At 35.0% G+C, this 26,355-nt stretch overlaps 1 protein-coding gene across 1 annotated transcript in view; it reads right to left on the bottom strand.

The window, feature by feature from the left end:
* Positions 1–26,355, bottom strand: part of SEMA3C (semaphorin 3C) — a 165,864-nt gene that overhangs the window by 81,969 nt on the left and 57,540 nt on the right. The window contains exon 3 of the mRNA XM_054564390.1: positions 521–681. Within this exon, the coding sequence (XP_054420365.1) occupies positions 521–681 (161 nt within the window). The remainder of the gene's footprint in view (positions 1–520; positions 682–26,355) is intronic.

Raw genomic sequence — 26,355 nt, 5'->3', positions numbered from 1 at the left:
TTAAAATAACAAGTTCAGAAATCTCCTTGTTGTAATAAATTTATAATTAGTCTACTTTTATTTCTTTATACCAGTGAAGCTCAATTTATTTCCTTGTTGTAAAACAGAATGATAAATATGGGTCACATTTGTTCAAAGAACAGTGCATTTAATAATTGTGTTCCTTCCAAGGCCTTCTTGGATTACATCAGATGACAGCCTAGGTCTTCATTTAATCTGACCATTTTTTTCATGCTATACTCTATACTTTTTTTTTCTTCCAATATGCATATACACAGGACATATTTTCTCATTTAGCTTAAGGTTTTACATTGTTAAAAACTATGAAACTAGACAAAGAGACTTAAATTGATTACATTATCAGTTCATGAAATAAGTACTAATTTCCAATTATTAGAATGCAGCTATATTTTCTATTGTCCTAATGAAATACATAATTTTTTCACTGTATTTGAAGCTTTTAAAGAAAAAAAGCATACAGAGGGGGTCAACACTACCGTAATGAAAGTAATAAACTTACACTTAAAGCTTCTTGACTTATATTGTTAATATTCAAGGAAAGAATGTGATCTTTGCTGCCCACATAGATCCGGTCCTGATCTTCATCCATTAATAATATCCTATAGTCTAAAGGGTGGTGGGATAGGCTGAAGTATTCTGAGGTCTTGGTTTCTCGAAGCTCTGAAATAATGAACACCACAGTGAAAATAAAGCACTGTATCTTGGTTCTATGATTCTATTATTTTAATGAAATTTATCTTACAGAAATATTTGCCAAAAAAGTAAAGAGGCGTTTTCCTCCTAAAATAATAAATTAATTTTAAAATAGAGTTGTGTCAGTGGATAGTTTTATTTGTCTCTGAAGTAAAACATAAATCAATAAATTCAATGTTAAAGTTTATGGTGATGATATTTGATTACAAAATTGTTCACATTTTGCAAGAATCTCAATTCAGTTTTATTTTTGGTTGTCATCAACTCAAGAGTAGTTAAAACAGATTAACAGAAAAAAATATATAGTTAGCAGACTGAACAACAAAAAAGCCCAATGAACAAACAAATAAACAACAGCAGTGTTAACGTGTTCCTAGTCTGTCCTAATGTTTTATTGTTGGACTCATTACATCATTTTAGGGTTATTATCCACTCTAAATATTTACCTTATTTCTTCAACATGATGTTAACTGGTTTAATATATTTTCCTATAAATTACTTGAAAGGAAACCTATTTTGTTCCTATTATATTTCATTAAAAAAGGCAATGCCATTTAAGTGTTTATTTATATATTAGAAGGAAAAATAATGAATTGTCAGATGTTCTGAATTTTTGTATTTCAGTTTGTCAGTGATCAGTGACTCACGCTCATTTAGCTTCTTTTACATAAAACATGTGCCTGTTTACCTGAACTTTGAAGATAATGAATGCACTATGACAATAAAAAAATCAGTAACAATGATAGCAGATTCAATTTTCTTTCCAGTCAAAATGTTCTTCTGCACAACTTAAGACTTTTCCATTCGAATAGTTCAGGTTTTATTTGTTCTTTAGGTTATGTTATTAAGAGAGTGAAAAACTGTACAAGAGTCTGCTTTCTGGGATTACTGTTTCAGTGATGAACTGTTTAAGTTTTAGTCATTGAGTGACAACAACATTTCTAGAAATTCTGATAGGGCTGTGATTTGACTTAAACCAAAACTGGAAATTGTAAGATTCTTATGGGAGGCCATGAACTACATTCTGTGAGCACTTGGGCCACATCTTATATGTGAAGATGGAGAAGTCATACGTTTAACCTGTTTTTTAGGCACACTAGTTCAGAATGTCTGCCCTAATATCCTTCAAGAAGCTTTATATCTAGCTGATAATCTGAAAATGCTATGAGAGTAACATAGTGATTCTGATGCCAGGCTGTGGAGTCTAACTTCCTGTGACATTGCACAAGTTATTTAACTTCTCTGTGCATAATTTCCTCATTTTTAAAAAACAACAAGTAACTTCTACCAAGAGTTTTCATAAAAATTAATTGATTTTATACATGTAAACATTTGAAATGATTGGTGGAGAAAGTATTCAACAAACTCTATTACTGTTAGTATTACCAAGTGTGAATTGTTAATTATAAGGAGATATGGAATTAGATAAAATATATATTTTCCTACTTTTCCTTTTTTTTTTTCAATTTAAGGATCTAGATCCCTAAACTTACTAACACATGGCCTTAATATATAGGCTCTAAAATTATTTCCATATGACAATAAAGTACAGAACTTTTTATGTGAAAGGAACTATTAAGAAGTTAGAAAAATATTTCAGAAGAATCTTGAGAAGTCAATCATGAAAGGATACAGGAACAAAAGACATTGAAAGATCATTTAAACAAGAGACTAGACCACAGATCCTTGGAAGTTGGAGGTCTGAGATGCTGAGCACTGTGCAGGCATGCCAGCCTAGTTACTGAGCCCCGCTAGGTATCACAGACAGGTGGTATGGTTGGCAGTGGTTGTGCCACTGGCCCAGAACCTGGAAAAGCTTCCTTCAGGAAGAGAGCTAGAAAGTATGGTGGGAGGTCATCAGGAGAAATGTCAGCCCCCGCTAGACCAGGTAGACTGAGATAGGAAAAAAAAATCCAAGAGCTCAGAACATGAGAATGAATTTGGAGAATCAAACTAATGTTCCCCGAAGACTGGATAAGTCACAGGCTAACTTGACTTTTCCTAAAAATCCAGAGTATTTTTAAAAACTTGCTTTTCATCCTATGGAGCAGATGCATGGTTGTGTAATTTTTCTGCAAAGCATCAGGTAGATTATAGCTTATGGTACAGAGTAGATGTTCAATAAATATCTCTTCAGTAAATAACTCTCCAGAAAAATACCTAGCCTAAGGAAGTAAAATGTGACTGAGTTCAAGGACTCAAGGGACCAATCACTGCAGTTCGAATCCTGGCTCTGCTTTTTCATTTCTATGTATATTTGGCAAGTGCCTTTATCCCTCTGCTCCAGTGTCTTCATTAGTAAGGTCAAGATAGTAACAATACCTACAGAACAGAGGTGTTGTGAGGTATAATTGTTAATACACATTAAATGCTTTAAAGAGTGCTTGTCCTCGAATAACATGGGTTACCTATTATTATGCCTTGGGACAAGACATCAAGCTTCTGCCAGCAAAATAAGAAACATAATTCCTTACATGGAGAGAAAATATGGAGGACTAAATTTCCTGACTTATATTTATTAATATATTTAATATTTCATTTATTTCAGATGTAGAATAATATACTCAAGTTATTTGAGCAAGAAAGTAAAATAATGAAGTCATTTTAAAGGAAGTGATTTTTTTAGTGTGCAGGACAATTTTGGAGTATGTGAGATTAGAAAACTAAGAGATGCTATTCCAGATATGATGTTGATAAAGACCTGATATGCTAGAAGTGAAAAGAGAGTTGATGTGAGGAACACTTAAAAGATTAGAGATTATTTTATATGAAGCTGGTTTAGGGGTAAAGGGAAGCTATAAACGCCCACCCCAAAGCTATAAACAAAAGAGAGGAGAAATAAATGAACATGACTTTACATTAGAGGGATTCAAAATTTCTTTGGTAGGGAGATTACTTAAGTGTTGATAGTTTAAATTTACATCAAAGCAGACATGTCCTATGAATATGTAAAATTAGATAACCAATTTGCCATTAGAAATGTCAAATCTTCAGGTAGAGATTTCTAATTCTTCTCATGAATTATGTGAAGCTCTGAGAGTAAGTAGATAGGTCTGAAGAACAGTAAATCTCAAGTGAAAAGAAAAACATAGAGGTGCATTGATTGTTAGATCCAAAAACGGTAGCTCTGCAATTGACCCTAAAAGTGAATCATGATGTAGAGGCAACAATGTGATATTGTGGAGGGATTATAGCTTCGAGTCGGACAGTTCTAAGTTGAAATCCCAGCTCCTCACTTGCTAAATATGCTACTTTAAGAAAGCTACCTCACTTTTCTCAGTTTCAATTTCCTCCTCTATAAATTGGCTATATTCCTCATCTACAAAATACGGCCCACCAGCACACAGTAGAGGATTAATGTGTGTTACGTTCAGCAGGAGACACTGTTGACCCTTTGTCTAACAATATTATCCTTTTCTTCCTTGCTGGCAGAGCTTGTCTGTACCCCCTAGTCAGTGAATGGTTTAAATGTGGTCCTGTTACTAGTTATGGTCAATAAGATTTAAAGATAAGCCTTCTGCAGGGGTATAGAAAAGGTTTCTTGGGTTTTAAAAAGTGGGACACAAAAAGACAGGTGTTTTGTTTTGTTTTTTCTACCTCTGGATATTGATATGTAAGCATATTGTACTTGTAGTAGTTGCACCTACCAAAAAGATTTCTAGCAGAAATTTAGAAGAAAGCTCAGCTCTTTCAGAAATATTTCAGATCTGAACTACCCTGGAACTACTCTACAAGTAGACTACTTCTGTTACGTAAGTTTAAAAACAAAAAATCCTTGCATTTCTTAGAAATCTTGAATTGAGGTTGTCATTTTCTCTTCTTGAAACTGTTAGTAACTGATATATATTTGGATGTTCACATCCCCTAATTACTATTTTCTCACCCATTCTACCATGATTTTGTGCATTTTTTAAAAAATACTTTTTTTTCTTTCTTCCCTTTCTTTCTAATCTATAATGAAGTAAAACCAAAAGTGTGATCTTAGCAGGGAAAATAGCCTCAACTAAATTTTATTTGCAAGTAACAAACAATTGTAGTTCTCTTCTTTATCTGTTTCATTAGAAAATAATTTCTTGCATTAATTCAAATAATACAGGGAGCAATAACTGCATTAACTTAAGACCTTTCTGGTCCAAGGATTTTTATCTATTTTTCTGAGTCATAAAGCTATCTTCAAATTTAATTACCTTTAGCTCATTGACAGTTGACAGCTGTTAACCAAGAAAGATTTACTCTAGAAGTGCCCCTGTTGGAAGCCTGGAAGCCAAGGCTATTTAGTTAAAATGCTATTTAAATCGCTATTAGTTAGCCATAATTGAACTTTGGTGCTTGGGGAAAAAAAACAAAACATTTTTTTTTAAGAATAAAGAAATGAGTTCAAAGCATTGAGAATTTTTCTCTATCTATAAAAAGAATGATTAAAGAATCCATCATTTTGGTTTAATGTAGATCCAACTTAAGTCAGTCAATGAGTCAATGATTTGGCCATGGTTAGAGAAAATGACTAATTTAATGATGTGTCTACAGTGAGCGAAGGAAATCACAATTACTGGTTTCGCATCTAAACAAGTGAAAAGAGTGGTGCTTTACTATAGTTCTTTAAATCTTAGTAATGATGTCATCTTTTTTATAGCATTGGAAGTACAGCTAGTTGTGTTGTTTCTCAGGACATGCTCAACTGATTGAAAGGAACTTTGGCTGAGGGTGTGTGGTATTAGAAAACGTAGTGGCCCCAAAAGGGCAGTGTAGGTCTCTTAGTCTCTGGGAAAATCTCCTGGTAAACAGTATTACAAAAATACTGCATGCTTCTATCCTGAAATCTACATTATTGTAGACTTCAAAGATGGAAAATTACTGTTGCTTTCCATGCCAATGATCTCTGAGGGAAAATATGCAGCTTGATATGCTCACCTGAAATTCATGTATTGACATGGACTTTTCTTGGTGATAGAAATTATTGTGAGCCTTGAATATTTGACCAAGCCTAGGAAAACAGTACGCTTCCCCAAAATATAGCAATATAAGCTTTGGGATCCAACTGAAGTTAGTCAATATATTGCTGAAGCAATTACAACATAGTTTAATATATAGTAATATATGTTGTTGGTAAGTCACTCTTTATCCCTAACCACATTAAGACCTAACCTTTGTTCTCTGTTAAATCAGTCAGTGATCTTAATGTTTGAGGTGACTTAAGTCAAAAGAACTCATTTGTGTGCTCAGAAATGCAGTCTTGGTGAAGGAGGGTGAAGAGCCTGGGGTTTTTTTTTATGAATAATATATATCTCAAAGTACTGAGAAGGGGAACACATTTTCTCTGAACACTAAATTATCTTTGGCCTTTTAAAAGTTTGAAAAATAGATAAAAGATTACTTGATTGAAAGTCAACTCTCAGCAGTCTATTAGAAAAATATGCAATGGTAATTAATTATATTTAAAGTTCATGATGTGCTGTTAATTTATGTATTCAATGCACATTTATTGAGCTCTTATCACAGCTGGCTAGATACTTTCCTCAAATAAGAGGACACAAATATGAAGATACCAAGACCTTATGACAATCCCAAGTCTTACCTTACATTCTGTTATAGTCATGCTTCACTTAATGATGGAGATATGATCTGAGAAATGAGTTTTTAGGTGATTTTGTCATTGTATGAACATCATGGAGTGGTTACAGAAACTTGATGGTATAGGCTATTCCAAACATAGGCTAAATGGTATAGCCTATTGCTTCTAGGCTACACAGCTGTACAACAAATTACTGTACTGAATAATGTAGGCAATTGTGATAAGATAGTATTTGTGCATCCAAACAGAAAAGATACAGTAAAAGCTGTGCACGCTCACTTGCAAACACTGGTGGTGCAAGGGGAGGACTGAGGAGGCAGGCACCCTGGGAAGAAGAGTAGATGACAGGAGGGAGGGAGAAAGAGGCAGAAGAGGAAGAGAGGGGGACAGAAAGGGAGAGCTGAGGTCCAAAGAGACCCAGAGAGATAAAGGTTGAGATAAGAAATAATACAAGAGAGATGGGGAAAAGAGGGAGGATAGAAAAGAAGGGAAGGGAGGGAAGATAAATGATTTTGTGCACAGGAGTATGTGCACATGTGATGCCTGTGCATGTGATGCGTGTGCATGTGGACCAAGCCTCTTCTTTCAATATCACAAACATTTGCTTATAATCCATTATAATCCTGTGGGAACACCGTGGTATATGGCCTGTCTTTGACCGAAACTTCCACCATTATGTGTCACATGACTGCATTCTGTTTGCCCAGACTCCCATGAAGTTTTTAACATGAACCTCAGCTCTCTCTCAGGCACAATATGCATCTACAGATTTCAGAATTAATCCTTAGAATATTTTTTTTTATTTCAGACATATTGCTACCCACAGAATAATTTCCTCTCCTGGATGTCTTATCTCAGAAGAATTTTAAGTAGAGTACACTGAAATGAGCATCCTTTCCCTGAGGCTCACTATTTTCAAACTGGGTTAAAAACTGAACTTCACCTGACCTTTTAAGGCAAAGAGGCTGATAAAAACAGGAGCAGTGAAACTTCAAGAGACTGAAGCAACAGCTCCTAATTCCTAAGGCAAAGAGTGCCCAGAACGCATGTTGTTAATACCGTATTTGCTAAAAAATAGAGTTCCAGAGAGCTACCACTTGTGGGTTTTCCAGTAGCAGTAACTGTTTTAGGTACTTTATAAAATTATTTTATTTAATTTATATTCAAAGCTTTGTTGTTAGACATTAACTTCATTCCTGTCACATAAAGAAAATAAAATTCAGCTATTTGAACAATGTTACAAAGATCACACAGTAATGAGTAGAAGGAAGAGAGTAGAGCCCCTATTCAAAGCAAGGTGAGTTTCTTAATCTGTGAGCTCAATAGGATACTCTCTTGTTTTTCAAATCAGACAGACAACTTCTAGACTTAATTGTTGAGTTTCTACCATGTCCCTTCCCTGCACATGAGTCTATGCAGTGTCAAATAGCATAAAAAAATGCCTGAGCCTTTCAAATTTTCTTTGTCAGTTTGCGGGGTGGTGAGGTGGGGGCGCTAGGGAGACTATACTCCAACAGCTTAATGAGAAAATTCTCAGGGATACTGTTGTCACTAAACTATCTTAACAAGTCTGAGATGGGTTACATGATTGTTAGATCAGAAAGTCAGACAGAGCTTCATGTACATGGTAAAAAGTTTCCATTTTTCTGTTTTTTGATGGATGGGTACAATCTGCTAAGTGGAAGTCAAATGCCAAATGGAGGGAAGAAAGACTAAGGGAAACAGTTCTATTTAGTGAGTTGGCCAGGGAAAGGCAATAGTGAACACAGAATGTATCTGCCAGGTGTTGCATCAGAGGAAAAATTAGCCTCTATGCGGAAGCTTAGAAGATGGGCGAGTCTCATCCTGGTTTGCCCCAGAAAATCCAGTTTGTGGCTGTTTTCCCAGCAAATGGTGCCCCCTTTGCACTCAAAAGATTCATGGTTTGGATGTTAGATAATCACTCTACTTTTAAGTTCCCATGTCTTGTCTTGAATGGCTTTTCATTATTTTTAGAAATACAAAGTTTTTAACATGTCCTTTAGGGCCGGCCATGATCTGATTCAAGATGACCTCATTAGAAAAATCTCAATCAATACTAGAATATTTGCTTATTTTCTTTGTGTTCTCACCCTTCTGGTTTTCTTTTCACATCTTCAAACTAGTTGCCTTCCTCAATTCTGCCTCAGGGCCTTTGTGCATGTTATTTCTCCTGCTGAAAGAATCCTTCCCATTTTCTTCTAACTCCTACTCATAACTTCAATGTAATTTAAATCAGACTGCTTCATAAAGACTTCCTTTATCCTCTAGATGAAGTAAGCTCTTAGGTCTGCTGATATTTGCTCAATATTCCTTTGTGGTTTTCTTTTCTATTAAAAGCTGTCTGAAAGTTGGAGATTATTTGAAATGGTCTAAAATGCCATAGATTAAGCAGTGAGGAAATATACTGCATGACTTGCTAAGATGCACTCTGTCTTTTGCAAAGTTTTGCAGCTGAGCTTTCTCTGAATAGGATATGAAGTTTTTTGTTCATTCACAATCCACCTTTTTTTCCCTGCTATATTGAGTTTTATAATTTTTTAATCTTGGTGAATTAAAAATTATGAGTATGCGCCAATAAAATGAGAAAAAATGTTATCATGTTTCCAAAATTGGGGTGCTCATGATAATTATTTTATTACTAATAAAAGGTAAAGTGAATGAAGTGGGGAGCCCTATTTTGGAATTAGCCAACTGGGGATAAAGTTCTATCTTCACTATTTGTTGATTTGGGACTTGGTTTGCCCCCTTTCTGCAATCACTCCCTTCTCCCCTCCATCCCTGCTTTAGATCTTAAATCTACAAAACAAAAGGAAGAATGAGATTATGTATTAACCAGAATGATTTTTAACGTCCCCTGCAGCAATAAGTGTCCATGAAAATAATTCCTTTTTCGCACTTTGCCAGTATTATCGACTGTTATAGAATATCTGTAAAGCTACTATAATCCTTCACATTACTATAAATCTGATAGGAAGAAAGGGTCTGTTTAAAAACTTCTCTTCGAAATATGACCACAGTAACACAGCTGTGTCTTTTCTGGAAAAAATAAATGAAGCTAAACCTAAAACCAATCTTTCTGTCCCCATACCTAAAGTTATTCTGTTTGTGTTGTATGGTTTGATAACTGCACAATCACAAATTCTAATTTCCCATCCTCTAAACTCACTTTGGAGACCTGAAAGCAGACTTCAAAGATGTTGGGTGCCAATATTTGGCCCCTTGTCAGGGAAGTGGTGCTGGATACTATCTCAGAGTGTGAAGAATATACACTTGGGGGACAACTAAAATGTCCTGAGAGTCTCTGAACTGTAAGGAAGTAACTTCTGGAAAGCAGAACCGAATCTGAACCTACTGTGCAGCTGTAGAGGACAGCATGGATGAGTGTTCCTACTGTCAGGAAGGCCTCAGTTTCAGAGTGAACACTTGACCTGTAAACAAGGGTGATAAACTCGTAGAGGAGGAAACACGTCATCTGACGTCTCCTTTCCAGGACTCTTGACACTTCTGGAAAAGCTGCTTTGGGGCAAAGTGATCAGAAACAGTGTGTCAAAAGTGAGAACAGTAGTTCCAAGGCTGTCAGCAAAATAAAAGAAGAAACATAACAACAGAAAGGCAAAAAAAAAGAAAGAAAGAAAGAAAGAAAGGAAGGAAGCAGATATAATAACAATTGGAGCTTGAGAATGGAATGGTGTAAATTAGTGTACTTCTACTAAATATAATATTTGCAGTCATTACAATTGTTTATGTAAAGATTTGAAGATATGAAAAACATTTTCTCAGGTTGTGAAGTTTTAAAGGTAGGCTATATTCAGTATGAAAGCAGCTGTTAAAAATTAGTCACAGAAAATAAGCTAGAAGGAAACATTTTAAAATATTATACTCAGAGTCCAAAGGTGGTAAGACACAGAAACTTAAAGACAGGGAGACAATACCTCAGACCAACACGTGTGCAGTGGGCAGAGTGAAAAGCTGAAGCTGCCACGACGTACACAGCTGGCAAAATCCTGGAGCGCGGAGCACAGTAGACTCCATGCCCCACTCTGAACCTCATAGTGACTGCACCAAACCATTGCTTGGAATGATTCTTACAGTAGCACTTAACTCTTGTCTATCACACAATTTATACTATTTGTTGGTTTTCCATGCTTTCAATAAAACTTCCATTGCATACATTGTGGCTTCCAGTGGAAACTTCTGCTCAGCATACTTGATTATAGCAAGAGTTGTAGAAAATTCCATGTGCTGAGTAAAAGTCTCTTGTGCCATTTCTCCCCCATAAAGTTTTCTGACACTTCATTCCACAGTTTTCTATGACATAAAGCTTACATTTTATATAATATAGCAGGCTCTACACAAAATTAAAATATTCTCTGAGAAGTATATATTTTATTTACTCATTCATTCAACAGATAATATATGAGCCAGGGACCAGGTAAAAAGATGGAAATTCTTGGTCTCTCCCCTCAGAGTAGACAGTCTAGAATGGAGGTATACAAACAACTGCAGTACAAGATGACTGGGGAAATTAAGGGGCCACTAAAGAAGGAAGATTAAGTTTTCCTGGAAATAGCAGGGAAATCTTTAACAGAAGAAAGTTCTTCTTATTTCAGTATTCAACAAATAGCAGTTGAGCCACTCTATTAAACTAATAATCAACGTAATGAATGCAGAAAGTATTGTAAAAGACAGGATAGGAGTTCAAGACAAGGCAGCTACTCTACATCAGGGGTCAGAAAAAGCTTCCGTGAGGAAGTGACTCATAAATTGTGACTTGAAGGATAAATATGAGTTAATAAAGAGATACATGCATTTTCCAGGGAGTGGAAAGGGCTTGTGTAGCGATCCCTATGTGGAAGATTCAAGGGTGATTAGTTTTATAGTTGATAAAGAAAAGGATTTGAGTGGTCTTTTCTAAGCAGAAGTAAGATGTCAACCAATATGCAAAACTCCTTATATAACAAACCAAAGTGGCTGAACTTTTCCCAAGTTGCTTGAGGTGCCAAAAAAAATTATGAGAAAGTGCATGATATCACTTACAAGTTTATTAGAAAGAATTCTGCTAATCATGCAATCTCAATATTTTGATACATTAATAAGTGAATAAAGTAGAATGAAAATATTTGTATAACTAAACTATAAGATGTCTGCATAAAATAAGTGTGAATAAACAAAAATCTGGAAAAATTCAACTTACATTCTGCTTCATAATGTGTTGAATTAAAAGTAACAGTCTGATAATACTGATGGCTCAATTCAATATTCTGTCAGTTACAAAATATATAATTACTCTTAAATCAAGAATCAGGCAGTGCAAACTTTCTTTACAGGCCTTTATGATTTAACAGGAGTCTGGATGCACTGCCCCTAATAAAATGTTGAACTAGACAAGAAAAGAAATACCAATTATCACTAACTGAAAAACAACTATATATTGCCAATATTTTTTGATCATTAGATTATTTTATAATGATGGGAGACCACCCACAACTTTCAGTAAGACAGACTATTTGGAATTTAATCCCACTCCCCTGCACCAACGAAAATTCTTGAACTCTGCTTTTGCTTCATACATTCTTAAACCCATTTTCATTTGCACACAGGAAAAATATAATAAACTATATACCATAAAATCTCAAGTCTAAAGAACCAAGCTTTATGACCAAAGAAATACAGAGATGTTTTCTTCAAGAGACAGCTATTTTATCTAAACATTTTTTAAGTCAACATGACTCATTGTTTAGCCTAGTTATTGCATTTGGCTTCAAAACAAAGAAACAAGTTTGGGGAAATGTAGGGGACAGTGGAGACATGTTCATTTTACTTGAAACACATTCGTCAGTCGTTCAATGCAGAAGCCCCCTTTTGTTCTTTTTTCTTGTATCTCTCTCCCCTCACATTGTCTAAAATACAAGGTCAGTGACTCTGCGGTGTTCAGCTGCTGGAGAGGAGATTTAACCAGAGTCATTTGGATGTGCCTCTACATAGTATTAGAGCTTCCCTTTGATTCTTTTCAAGAAAAACACAAAGGATCCAACCATGTTTTCTGCAGCTTTGAAAAGCCCAAGATTCATCATATACACAATGGCTTTCAATGTATATGCAAGCCATTTTTCTTTTTCTTTCTTTTTTTAATCCTAGATTGGGGAACCATTTGTTTCCAAATATCACATGATGATATTTTAAGATGGAGTGGCTGCCTCAACACTCAGTCTTTCAAAAGGGAAGATCAGTGTTTCACATTTCTGCTTTTGCTCTGGAAACATAATATTTATCATTCCTGCATGCACTTCAAGGAGAATAGCAGAATATGAACTCAAAGCTTATTTATTTTACAAAATACTATTGCCTCCATGAGGTAAGCGTTTGCCAAGACTCTCTTTACTATTTCAGGGTAAAAGTAAAATCTTTTGGTAGAAATACAGTGCACTTAAAAGAGGAAGTGACAAGCTATTAGAAACCAAAGTTTGACCTGAGTATTATAGCTCCCAGGTGCCTTCTTAACATGGAAGGAAGTTTCATTCCACTAATTTATAGCCATATTAATCCTTGAATCTCGAAAAAACAAAACATATTTTATTAGGCAAAATGACAGGTGTAGATAGTTGGGATGGTGTTATCTGAGGATTTCATATTACACAATTCAAGTGCCTTAGCAAGATTAAGTCAAACAAGCCACTTCATGCCATAAAACCAGAAGAGTGGATAACAGTCTTCTAGTTAGGAATTTGCTTTTGGTTTCTCTTCATCAAAGAGATGTGCAAGTTGTATTTCCCTAATTTTAAAACTTTGTAAACTTTCTTACTTATAATATTAAATGTAAAAATAACCAAGATTGTCTTTTAATATCCAAATAGAAAATTAACTTAAGCTAGTACAATTCAAGTCCAAAAATCATTTCCACCTAAGACAGGTAATTAAAATGAGACTTTGCTGCTGATTCTTAACCTCATGACTTTTTCTGGAATAAAGTCTGTTGTTTGAAGGCAGAGAGGTTTATGCTCAGACATGGGCACTGCATCTAATGAGCTATGTGGCTTTAGGCAAATTACTTAAATTACTAATGACTAAGTGCCCCTACCTGAACGATGGAAAGAATACCTTTCTCATGACGCAATTATGATAACTGAAGGGAAAATAAGGGCAAAACACCCGGAGAATAGTGGCTATCATAATTTTTAGTCCCATGCCAAGATGGGAGTTTCAATTTTAAACAGGATATTTGTTCACTGTCATAGCTTTAGGGCACTACTCTGCAGGTGTTTTCTGAGTTAATCCTGCTAAATAAAGTCTATTGAATTGATGTCTAATTTGTATTGAAATGCAATCTATGTACCAATAAAAATAGTTAATGATGTTTTAAAATACTAGCAAGAAATAATTTTGACTTCAAACACAAAAGTAAATAATTAAAAAAAATACAGCTCTCCTTAATCTTTATCCCATCTGCCTCTCTTAAATTGCTACTTAATACTTTCTAATAGTTCTTGAGAATATAAAGTACCTATCCCTTTACTAAGATCGTAAGTTAATCTCACATCAGTCCTATTAACTAGATCCTATTGTTTTTTGCTTTAAGAATATGAAAAACTGAAGATGAATCTTGGGTAACTTTCCCCAGTTTCGAATGTAAGTTGGTATCACTCAAAGTTCATGCTCTCAAGCCCTTCGTGGAATATGAAAACACATTCGGCTGGAGGACTCGGTCTCCTTCACTTTTTCCTGAGTATAATAGTGGTTTTAAAAATTTAACACAGATAAGAAATATGTGAATTTCTTATTAAAAACAAAAATACACAGGAATAAAAATAGTTCCTTCCAGAAACACCTACTCAAAAGGTTTTCTCAAATTTGTCTGTTGAACATACCAAACTTGTTGTAGTACCAGGGCAGTTGCCAAGGAAATTAACCTGGCTTGCCTCCTACTTATGATTCAGATCTCAGCCGGCACCTAGTCCAGGAGAATATCCTTGTCCACCTTCTTTAAAAGAGCCCCTCCCTTATCTTCTCTACTCATCACCTTATTTTGTGATCATGAAGACTTTAATATTAGTTTTGCCTTTAAAGCTAAAATTTACTTGAAATATTATGCTGTTTGGGGTAGAATGAATATCAATGTGTGATTAGAATGGTTTTTAAAATATATACTTTAATGTGTCAATTTTGATACTGATTTTTGTTTGAAACTATCTGACAAAAATTTCAAGATCCTACAAAAGATGAACTTGTTTTTCTTTACAAAGTTTTGTAAAGATAAAAGATTATACATATGTACTTTTGCCTAATTCTTCTCTTTCTATGAAAAATTTAGAAAGAGTCTCGAAACTGTGTGAGATGGAAACAGGGAAGAGGGACTAAAGCTTATTCACAGCGACAGCACTTGTGTAGAAAAGCTTTCTCCCAATTTTTGGTACAGGTGATCACTAACTTATATTTGAATAAGATCCAAAAATCCATAAGCAAGTCAATAATTTGAGGTTTAAAACTAACTTTTCTTCTAAAAGAACCCAACATTATAAGTTGTACTGAAATCCAACAGTTCTCCCTGCAAAACCCTAGCTGTCATGTTGATATCATTAATGATGATATTGAATGAAATGTTTGTCCAATATTACCTTCTAAATTTTACCTAAATTGTGATTTATCTTCATTATAGTCCTACAGAGTCAGTAATGGTTCACAGCTTGGACCCTGGGGCCAGGGTGCCAGGGAAAACACTCTACTTGTCACTTACTCCTTGTGTTCTCTAGCAGTGTAATTCTTTGGAGCCTTGGTTTACTAATTCATTAAATGGACATAATATCACCTATCTCATGAGTTTGTTGTTAAGTAAACTAAGGTAATTAATAAAGCAGTTAGAGCAGTTACAGGAATATTATATTGCTCAGAATATATTCGCTGTTATCATCATTCCTATTTTCAAAAATTAATGGTAATATTCCTCAGAGAGGTCTGATATCTTTCTCAAGGTCATACAATTAAATCTGACCAAAGGGAGAAAACTAAAATTAGGTCTTTTTGGCTCTAGAACCACTGTCCATTCCAATATACCACACTTTCTTTCTACACTGTCAGGGACCCATCCATTAATGGACCACCTTTTTGAGAAACGAATGTAGTGTGTTTGTTTAGCACATCATTTAAGTGATATTCAACATATATAACACAGCCACCATGAAAATATCCTTCTAAATCTCTATCTGGTTTGTGAAAACATATTTCTCTTTGTCAGAGAGTTTAATTCCCCCTACACTTGATGAGCAGAACTCAAATGAATCCAAAGCTCAAAATGTTTTAAAATAGAGCAGTGAAAAACTGCTCTTCTGTGTCTCCAGTAGGAGCTCCCAAACCCTGTTTGTCCAACTTCTCTCCCTTCACAGGTTACAAAGTGCAGCCATACCCTTCTGCTTTTCATTCCCAGTCTACCAGAGATTCCCGGATCCCTACTGTTCCCTCCCAGAAATGGAAACTATTGTGAGGCAAAAACTGTTAGGAAGTTTGAAAGTGGGAAACGAAAGCTCATCATTTCTAAGATACTAGAAATCTGATTGCATTCCCTGTGGCATCTTTGGATCTTTTTGAACATGTATGAGCTGGACATCACTAATCCAACTGCTGTCAGGAATACCATAAAAATTAAAAAATAAAACATGTCTTCTAGAAACCTACGGTCTTGCAGGGTAGACATGGTATGTTTATGGTAATATATTACAAGGCAGCATAAGATAGCTACTCTTAAAGAGAGGCACAGGGTGGCGCTGGCCTCCATCATCAAACCTGTACAACAGGCAATCATTCTCAATTCCTCCCTCACAGGAGACCAATCAGGTGCTGATTCTTACTAACTTACCTCTAAAATGTCTCTCAGAATATGAATTTCTTCTGCATCCAAACATCATTCTTTAATTCTAGACACTTATCATCTCTGACTGGATAATTGCATGAGATAACTGCTCTTCCTGCCTTCAGTCTTTTCCTTTGTTCAAATCTTTGCTCACGGAATGTTGGAATGTTGTGTAAACATAGGCTCTATGGGCCAGTCTGTGTGCTGGGAGCTAGGAATACCAAGACTCTGACCCTACCCTACCCACAAGTCAGGTGGAATTCTCTCAGCTTCCTGCTTCTGCCTGAGTTAACTGACACCCAAAAGCTCTCAGCATGACCATGTCTTTTACACACAACACTTCTGTCACACTTTAAATCTATGGTTAATTCCTATTTCCTAAACTGATAGCTCTGTGCTTGTAAGACATCATGGGGCACTTTAAGAATCTAGTAAATGTTATGGACTTTCTTTTCCTCAAAAATTTTATTTATGATCATAATCATAAACTGCTTATGCAACTTCAGGATGTCGCTGATACACTAGAATTCATTCAACTCTCCCTCCACATTCAATAAGTGGGGCCATGCTTCCAGGTTATAAATGTCCCAACTACAGGAAAAACTCTGTGCCTACAAGTATGCCAAGAAGTGCCCTTCATGACCTTCTACTTATTTCTTCAGCCCAACACCTGATATTTCCTCCTTGACCTTTATGCTCCTGCAGTACAGCTACATCTGTCTAAACACACTTAATTATCTCATACTTCTCAGCTATGTTCATACTAGACTTTGCCTTACCTGCCTTGCTAACTTTTCTATGATTTTAATGCTTTACCAGTAATAATTTCTGTAAGTCTTTCCCAGTTCACACTTTCTCCTGTGAGAAATGAAAATAAGGACTCACCTTTATTATATACCATTTTACTGGCACTAAGATGTGTTTTAATTACATAAATGTAATCTTTGCACTATGGGGTTTACATTTGTATTTATAAATATGTATTTATATTTCCTAATTATAAATACACATTTATATTTCTTAATTAGAACCACATATTTATATTTTTAAAAAATGTATTATTTATTTTAGAAACTTCCAGAATACTTTAAAGAGGTAGGTAAACTATACCTGTTCAATGGAAATTGTTTAAGTTGAGGGAGGGGAAGGAATATAATGGGGGAAAGAAGGGGAAGGAGCAAGTCAAGGAACATGTACAAAGGACGCATGGGCATGGACAACAGGGTGCGGACTGACTGTGGGGGAAGAGCAAAACCAACGGGGAAAAAGTGGGTCAACTGTAATTGAACAACAATTTTTAAAAAAGAAAGAAAATTGTTTAATTTTGATGGACAAAGTCTTCAATTTTCAACCCAATCGTGGGAAGGGGAAGGGAGAACAGAATACTCTTTTTTTTTCCTTTTCCAAAAGTAATAAGAGCACAATTATTGGCATCCTCATTTTGCTTGTGGAGCATTTAGCACAGTGAATCAACAGTGTAATTAGTCAGGAAGGCTTCTAATACCAAGCAGCCTATACACGGCTCACTGAGGCGACCGGCATGAGAGCCTCTGTGACTGCACACAGCAAGGTGGCGCCGTGGAAAACACTCACTGCACAGAGGGGCAGGGGCAGGAATACAACAACAATCTCTTCCTTATAGCCAGCTTTTTATTCTTGAGCATATTTTCTCAGCCTCAGTTTCCATATCTGTAAATAAAAGGTTTTAACTAAATATTAATAACATCCTTTCTAGTATTTTTTTGCACCTTAAAATTTTATAAAACTACCCTTTACCCATACCCAAACATAAACTGAAATCTCCCAAATTTTATCTATAATATGCCCCTGCTTCTTTCCTGATATTATTTTCATTGCTCAACATGCAACTAATCTTCATGTGTATGAAGTTGTTACATAATTTCTGAACAACGGTTAAGCATACGTACCTAAATAAATTTCAACTAGTATATTACTAGCTTGCTCTGATTTGATATTCAGAATAAAAATTAACAAAAGTAACTAAATTTTAAGGGGGAAAAAAACTGTTTCAAGATACACTTTCTTTTGGATTTGGATTAGAACTATGCCCGCTTTCTAGTGTCATAACTAAACTTGAAGCTTTAATTTTTGACATGAGGAGGGTCATGCAGTTTCTTGATTAAAATCTCCCATCTCTAGAGAGTACAATAGTAAATTATCACCTCTCCTGTCTAGCATGCGCTAGAGCGTTAAATCAAGCAACTAAAATTATTACATAGGTAAAAACAATCCAAGTCTAAACCTTTCTTCAAATCCAACATTTTTTCTCATCTCCTTCTCCTTTATCTGATTTTAATTGTGTTTCTTTCTTACATATAACTTATGCAGCCTATGTATGTTATAGAAGGTAGTCATTTTCATTCCATGTTTTCTTTTCATTTTTTAAAAATCCATAATGGGTCTATTTATGATCTTTTGTTGTAGAATCTAGATCATTTTTTAAAAATCCATAATGGGTCTATTTATGATCTTTTGTTGTAGAATCTAGATCTAGATTGTCTTTTTCTAATTCTGGAAATCCCTCTCTTTTACATGGGGAGATGATAAAATCACTGTAAGCCCACATCAGCACCCTTCCCCTTACCATGTTTTACAGCATGTTTCTTCACACAGGAGATCTTACTGCTTCTTCAATCCAGCTTTTGAATGCTATGCAAAATATGATTTTGCGGCTAGTTGCTAAATTTATCCTTAAGTATGTCAACCTAATTCTACCATGAGTGGTAACTGCTTAATCTTCTACAGTTAACTGTTCTGTATAAAAAATAATACAAGAATATTTATTTAACCTTCCTTTTATATACTGTATAAATAGCTTTTCCACATATTATTTCAAACCAGAGGAGAAGTAGTAAGGGTAAGTTTTAGCAATGGTGGCAATTAAAGAACTTTTGATGCTTTTGCTGGATAGATACATAAAAAAAATGAACACTGCTGGCAGAATAGTTTTCCCTGATTTTAAAGTCATAAGGTATATTTTTAAACTTATAGACTATATCAGTTATGGTCTCTACTTCATGTATAATAAAAAAGTTGTACACATAAAAATACATTTTCTTAAAAGTGGAGTGCTACTGAATATAGTACTTTAAAATTTTTTTTGTATTATTGTTCAATTACAGTGGTCCCCATTGTCCCTCTGTTATTCTCCCCTGCCCTGCCCACTCCCCTCCCACGTTCAATCCTCCCTCACATTGTCCTTGTCCATGGGTTCTTTATACATGTTCCTTGACTTGACTCTTCCTTTTCATTACAGTTTTATAAAATAAAGGTACAGAGTAACCAATACTCTTACTTTTAGTTGGTACAAATATAAATGTGTACTTTGTTTCTGGAAGGCAGATCTATTATAGATTTAAAAGCTAACAACAGACCCCACAGAGATTGATACAGATTACCTTTATGGCTTCAGGATAGGTAAAGTTTTCTTAAATAGGGAAAAAATAACAATGAAAAAATAATGAATTGGAATTTTCATTTATACATCATTACTTGTATAAACAAGCTAGCCAAATAATGAGAGAAGGTTTGTAAACTCAACCTATACAGGGCTGATATTCAGAATGTAAAAAAAATGTCTAGAAAGTAGTGAGAAAAAATTAAAATAAAAATGGGCAATATCTAGAAATAATTGTTCTAGAAGATATCCAAGTGACCAAAAAACATTTGAAAGAGTTCAAAATCATTAGTAATCCAGAGAACACAAACTAAAACTACAATGATATATTACTGTATAATTATCAGGTTGCCTAAATTATTGGTTATTTCTAATGTTAGACAAGGATATAGAACCACGAAAATTTTCATATACTGATGGAAGAAAAAATAACATAACCACTTGAGAAAATAATTTGGCTTTATCTGTTCAGTTTGCACATATGCATACTATATTACCCAGCAACTAAATTCCTAGGTATATACCAAAAGATTCACCACGAATGGTCATAGCAGCTTTGACCACGAATGGTCATATTCATGATAGCACCAAACTAGAAATGAAACAAATGTCTATCAACAAGAGAACGAATGAACACATCATGGTATTTTTCTATAATGGGTACTACTCAGCAATTTTTAAAAAATGAACTACTTCTGTTTATTACAATGTCAATGAATTTCTCAAGCAAAATGTTAAGCAAAATAAGTCAAGGGAAAATAAAATATACTATACAATTCCATTTATATAAAGTTCAAAATCAGGAAAAAATTAATTTATTGTGTTAGAAACCAAGACAGTGGTTACATTCGGGGAGAAGAGATGATAGTCATTGAGAGGCACAAAGAGGGACTACAGATAATTTTTAACCTGGTTCAAAATATGGTCTCTCTGTGCTAACTCATGTGATAATTCCTTTTTACAGAAGAGTTGTGAACTTTTTCTTGTACCTATGTTTGATTCGTTAAAAATTGTATTTTAAAAAGGGATATTTAAATCTAAACATGTATAGTTTGTGAATTGGGGTAAGTTTCCTTGTTGCTGTAACAATTTACTACAAGCTTTGTGGCTGAAAAATAACAGCAACTTATTCTCTCACAGGTTTGGAGGCCAGAAGTCCAAAATCAGTATCACTGGGCTGAAACCGTGGTATGGACAGGACTACACTCCCTCTGGGTGCTTTAGAGAGAATCTGGTTTTTGCCTCTTCCTCTGGGGCTGGTAACATGCCTTGGCTTAAAACCATCTCACTCTAACCTATCCCTCGGTGATCACACTGCCTTATCCTCCTGCTCTGTGTCAATTCTTTTGGTCTTTCTCATATAAGCAAACTTATGACTATATTTAGAGCTCACCGAGATAATCCAGGTGTAATATCCTGATCTCAAGAACATAAATTTATTCATAACAGTGAAGACAGTTTTGCCATATAAAGTAACATCCACAGGTTCCAGGGATTACGATATGGATGTATTCAGGGAGCCGTTATTCAATCTACCGTACATAGTGTCATTGACAGAGTTTAAGTTCAGGGAAGAAAAAAATAACTGAGGACTAGAATCAGCTGAGAAGGCCTCCTGGAGCAGGAGGCTTGGGAAAACTGCATTTTTATGGGTAATGGTCTCAGAACATGTAAAGAACAGGCAGACACAGTACAAAATGGTTGCAAATGATGTCAAGCAATAAAGAAAATTATGCTTATATAATCCACCACTTGTAAAAACAAATTGAAATGTACCTTAAATGTGGTGCATGTTCATGAAAAGAGAGAATATTAACTTTAATTGTGTTTACACATTAGATACTTCATGAGTAAAAATATTCATTTTAATATGATAAAATATGACTGAAAGGTGAGCATCATTAACAATTTTTGTTTGTTCTAGGTTTTCAGAAAACCCTCTGAAACCCTTTGTCTTCTCTAAATGCCTGTGCTTACTACTTTTTTGCAGTTAGTCAGGCTGCAAATGCAAGAAGGCTGACAGAGTGTTGTTGGAGATGAGGCACTAAAGCAAGGCTCAGACACAGTTTGTTGGAAGCAGAAGAACCCCTTTATTGTCTTTCCCAGTTGGGTCTCTGAGAACAGTCCCGTGGAGAGTCAAGATATTCTCACAGGCCTGTTCCTCGCACTATTGTTGTTTTATTGTTACACATGCAGCTTAATCCCTGACCTTATCAACATCACTGGTTTGAAATGTATGTCGATCCCCTTGGAACAGTAGCTAGTGTCACTTGTTATTCACAATTCTTTTCAAAAGAAAAGGAGATTCTGTTCTGACATTCTTTCAAAGAAAATGAAATAATTTCATTGACATAATCTCCATAATTAAAGCTAAGGTTGTTATGCAAATAAAAATGATTTTTGCCCTAACCTAGTATGATTATGTTAGACATCAAAATAATTCTGTAAAATAAGTTTTGTGTTTTAAGAGAGGTTATTGAATAAAATATTCTTTTCATTCTGGAAAATCTTATGCTCCCCCAAAAATGCTATCAAAGAAAATGAGAGAAAGCCTTTCCAAGAGTTCCCATCTGTCTTTTTTTGCTTAAAGTAACCTTTAGAGCAGATCCTACATGAACTTGCACAAGAAGTAAGCTTTTGAATATACATGGTGAGCGGAGGCTTAGTGCTCTTTTAACTGATCAGGCTTTGAAACAATTTTCCCACACCGTCCACTTAGGGGGGCCATTAAAGAACAGCACAGGTACCTCCGAGAAGGTCTCAGCCTGAAGGTGGAATACAGTCCTGAGGACCCGCTGCTGGGCTGGAAAGGAACCTCTTAGCTGTTAGGTCCCGGGTGAGGCCAAGCTCCTTGGGTAGGGCTGAGGTGACTAAGGTGAGAAAGAGCCACCTGGGGTTTTTCAGTATTTTATTATCAGCAGAGCTGTATTGATGCTTATCACCTGAATATCAGGCCTCCATTCATCGTGTTAATGGGTGGCCATCTGCATTCTTTTATATTTTTATGGAGAGGATGTTTACCCAACAATTAAAATCAATTACATTACAGCTAATACATATAATTTGCCAAAAATAACATCTCTTGAGAGACCAAGACTAACTAACATCCATATATGTTTTCTACCATAACATCACTTTCTATTTTTGCATTTTCTTATTCTTGTGGTTTGAAGGTTTTGACATGTGCACCCACTGTTATAAACTGCATTGTTTTGGAATTTGTATATGAGACAAAACACGAGAATGTTTCCTGAAAACAGATATTTTGAGAGTGTTTAGGATGTCTATGCTGCTGAATTGCCCTACTGTCACTGCCTAGGGCATGCGCGGCTTTTTAAAAATTTTTCTGTCACTTCTGTTTCTTTACATTGGAATTATAATAGACAAGAAATATAATAATCTCATATTTATAAGTAACATTTCTCTAAGTCCTTTTCACAATTACGGATCAGTTTATATAATCTTCATAATAGCCAAATTAGAAAAGAGACTCTATAATTTATCATCTAAAATGGGACACTTTTGGGTTTGAACAGGGGAACTAGTGATAATTACTTCAGAAAAACTGAAGTAAATGGGGACCAGTTTTGGCAAACTAAGATAGATGGTTACCATAATTATGAGAATTATTTTTATCTTAATACAGTTGAGAAAACTGCAGTAGAGATGTTTAAATAATATGTCCACATTCACAGCATCTACTAAAGTGGCAGAATCAGGCCTGGCTCCCTGGGTAGTCTGACTCAGAGGCTTTGATCTTAATCACAGGCCTGGATGACTAGAGTGGAATCAACACAATAAAACTCAAGGGACTTGATATCTATAAAAGGAGATTATAATGTTAACAGTTTACCTTCTTTGAAATATTCGGTTGTAACACCAGTTTGGGATAACTTTTTTCCTTGTGTTTAGATGTCACTTCACCATGAAGCTCTTTTAAAAAATAAACTTTTCTCAATCACTCACATTATGTTTTAACTAGACTTGGCACATATTTAGCAGTCTAGTTATCATGTATTTATATAAAAGATACACTTTTATTCATTTATTTCTTGCTTCTTAAATGTGCTGTGTGTGAGGAGATATTTGGATTAAATGTATTCAGGTAACACAGTTATTAACAGTCTTACATAAATGAGCAAAGGAATTTTAATTATCACTACCAATGGTTTTAGAGTTTACAAGTTATTATTATCTCTTAGAGGACTCTCTATGAATATGCAGTTAGAAACTCATTGTTGTTTCAATTTCCTAAAGGTGTCAGTATAACAATGGATTTTACAGATAATCTAGATTTAAAAAGTGAGCCCTTTAAGCCTGGGATTTTGGACATTTGCTCTTTTCTGTCCATTCAGAAGCATGTCTACTTCTGACAATAAAGCATTCACACTAAAACGAAAAAGAAACATGAATATGAATGAATTGAGAACAAAATGATCACCTGGAAGGAACAAGGATTAGCAAAAGCAGGGAGAAGCTGGCACTACCATGCTCCCCAGCATTCAAAATAATGAGGATATCCCTACCAGACATTTTCAAAGGACAAAAAATCCTGCAATGGTGGAAAAAGTTGGTCAGGAAAGGATTTTATGCTGATATAAACTGTACATTTCAGCCTTAGAGTTCACAGATTAATAACCAAAGAAGTTATTATTAACTTCTTTAAATAACTTTATAGAAGTTATTTATATTGCAGATATAAATTCTTTTCTAGAAAAAAAATATTATGAATATTGTCTTATTATCTTACTGACACTTCTGTTACTGAGGAAAACTCAGCCATTTACATGTCTCTACTGATGAACGAGCTAGAACTGACAGGAAAACGGACCAGACCCTTTATCTAGGCCTATGGTCCTTAGTGGAAAGGCCAAGAGGACACCCCACCCCCTCCAGGCCATCAAGCATAGCAGAAATTCAAGGTGTTAGCATCCTAAATGGTGACTCCGTTTGCCTCCCCTGTACTTTGGAATGAAAATTACAGCCCTTGAGATTGAGCTTGAAGCAAAAATCAACATTAGCCCCATCCTCCCCTTCCTCCCCTCTTCCTCCCTCTTATTTCATTCTAACAACCACATGCCACTAGACAGTGGGATCAAGAGGGGCAGTCACTGAGGCCCTAGTCTCACAGATTTCATCAGTACATGTTGCTTTTTATTTTTAATAGTCTCTCTTTACCTCCATTTATGCCTTTCATTAAATTAATTTGTGAATTTAATCCATTTTCTTTTTTGCCTTCTTATATATGTATATGCTTTCCTTGAGTAAGAGTTAAATTTCTGACTTTCATGAAGACGTAAATGTTTCAAATGATGCAGATTTTGATGTCAGGAACATGGGCATCCTTTAGGAAAGGAAATTCAAATTCATGACATGCTCATGTGCCACATTTTTAAACCCAACAAATTACTCAACAAAATAATAATTTCATAAATGTCTGGGGAAAGAAAAAGGCATGAAAAGACAAAAAAAAAACCCAACAGGTAAATTTCAAAATTTATTGCTAAATCAGCCAGGACATATCAGAATTATTTATCACTAGATAAAATATTTGTTTAAGGTATATACATTTTTCGTTTAAGGTATATTAAAATTTAAAGGCCTGATATAAAGGGTTCTCTCTTCACCTGAGATCATGTCATAAAAAATTAAAATCATATCCTTATGACCACTTAAATCTATCAAAAATTTATTTGATAGATTTGGTAGATGGCCAGTTCTTCCTTTTTTCTAGTCCTCTGACCCTTGACAATAATATTGAGGAAAGCATTTTAATCACACCAGTTACAGCTTGGAGTCAGCATGAAAAACATAAAAAGGAACTAAAAAATCCTTTGCTAACTAAACAATCTAAAAATTTTTACAAATGTTACTTGTCAATTGCATGACATTTATTAATACTTTGTTATTAAACTTGATGTTTCTAAATATGACCAAAGATATTCTATGTTCACAAAGCAGGAAACAATCAAATAGCTTGAAGAATTTTTCGTCTCCCCTAAAACTTCAGTAATATTCAGATATTGAACTTTGATATGGGGATTTTTGTTGTGTTATCCAAGATACTGCTTTAATTTCACTTTATTTTTTTATGCATCTAAATGACTCAGCTGCACTTAGAGCACTGACACATTAAAAATACCATTAGGCATTTGCTACCTAAGATGGTGTAGACTCCTAAATCTCTCTGTATGTGAGAAAGGCTTTCAGGAGAGTCTTATAAGGTTATGTGCCCTGGACCCCACTGTTAACCACTACTGGATCATGATTTCTTTGGGTAGGGCTCAAGATGCATACTTTAAATAAATCTTCCTGACAATACTGATGTTCAAGCAGGTTTGAGACCCAGTGATCTATATAATGGCAGAGCAAAGATGTTTGCCTTTCGGGCTCTCATCTGGTGTGACTGATGACCCTACACTAGACCACAGAAGAAAGTGTTTAGTTACGTAGATATCCAGATATATCACAAACTGAAAAACCTCTGTGAATACTGCACAGAAAACTAGAGTCTTGCTCTCAAGATAGTGTGAGGTTAGAGCTTTATGTTGAAAATTCATAACACCACAGAACTTATGAGGAAGAAATTCAGTCCCTATTTTTACAGACAAGGAAAATATTAAATAAAGTAAATCATGACATAAATATTTGTGATTATAAATCATACATACTTAAATGAGAGTGCACAAAATGAATAGGACATTTTTTAAATGCCTGAGATAAATAGAAAATAAAAAAGGTTCAGTTACATCAGGTTGAGCTCTCCAAGTTCATGAAGCTGCAAAGTGT

This window comes from Pteronotus mesoamericanus, unplaced genomic scaffold (genome assembly GCF_021234165.1).
Source record: "Pteronotus mesoamericanus isolate MK-2021 breed Mesoamerican mustached bat unplaced genomic scaffold, CSHL_Meso_final scaffold_85, whole genome shotgun sequence".
Classification (NCBI taxonomy): Eukaryota; Metazoa; Chordata; class Mammalia; order Chiroptera; family Mormoopidae; genus Pteronotus; species Pteronotus mesoamericanus.
The sequence above is the reverse complement of the archived record's forward strand: the minus strand, read 5'-3'. Positions and strand labels throughout refer to the sequence as shown.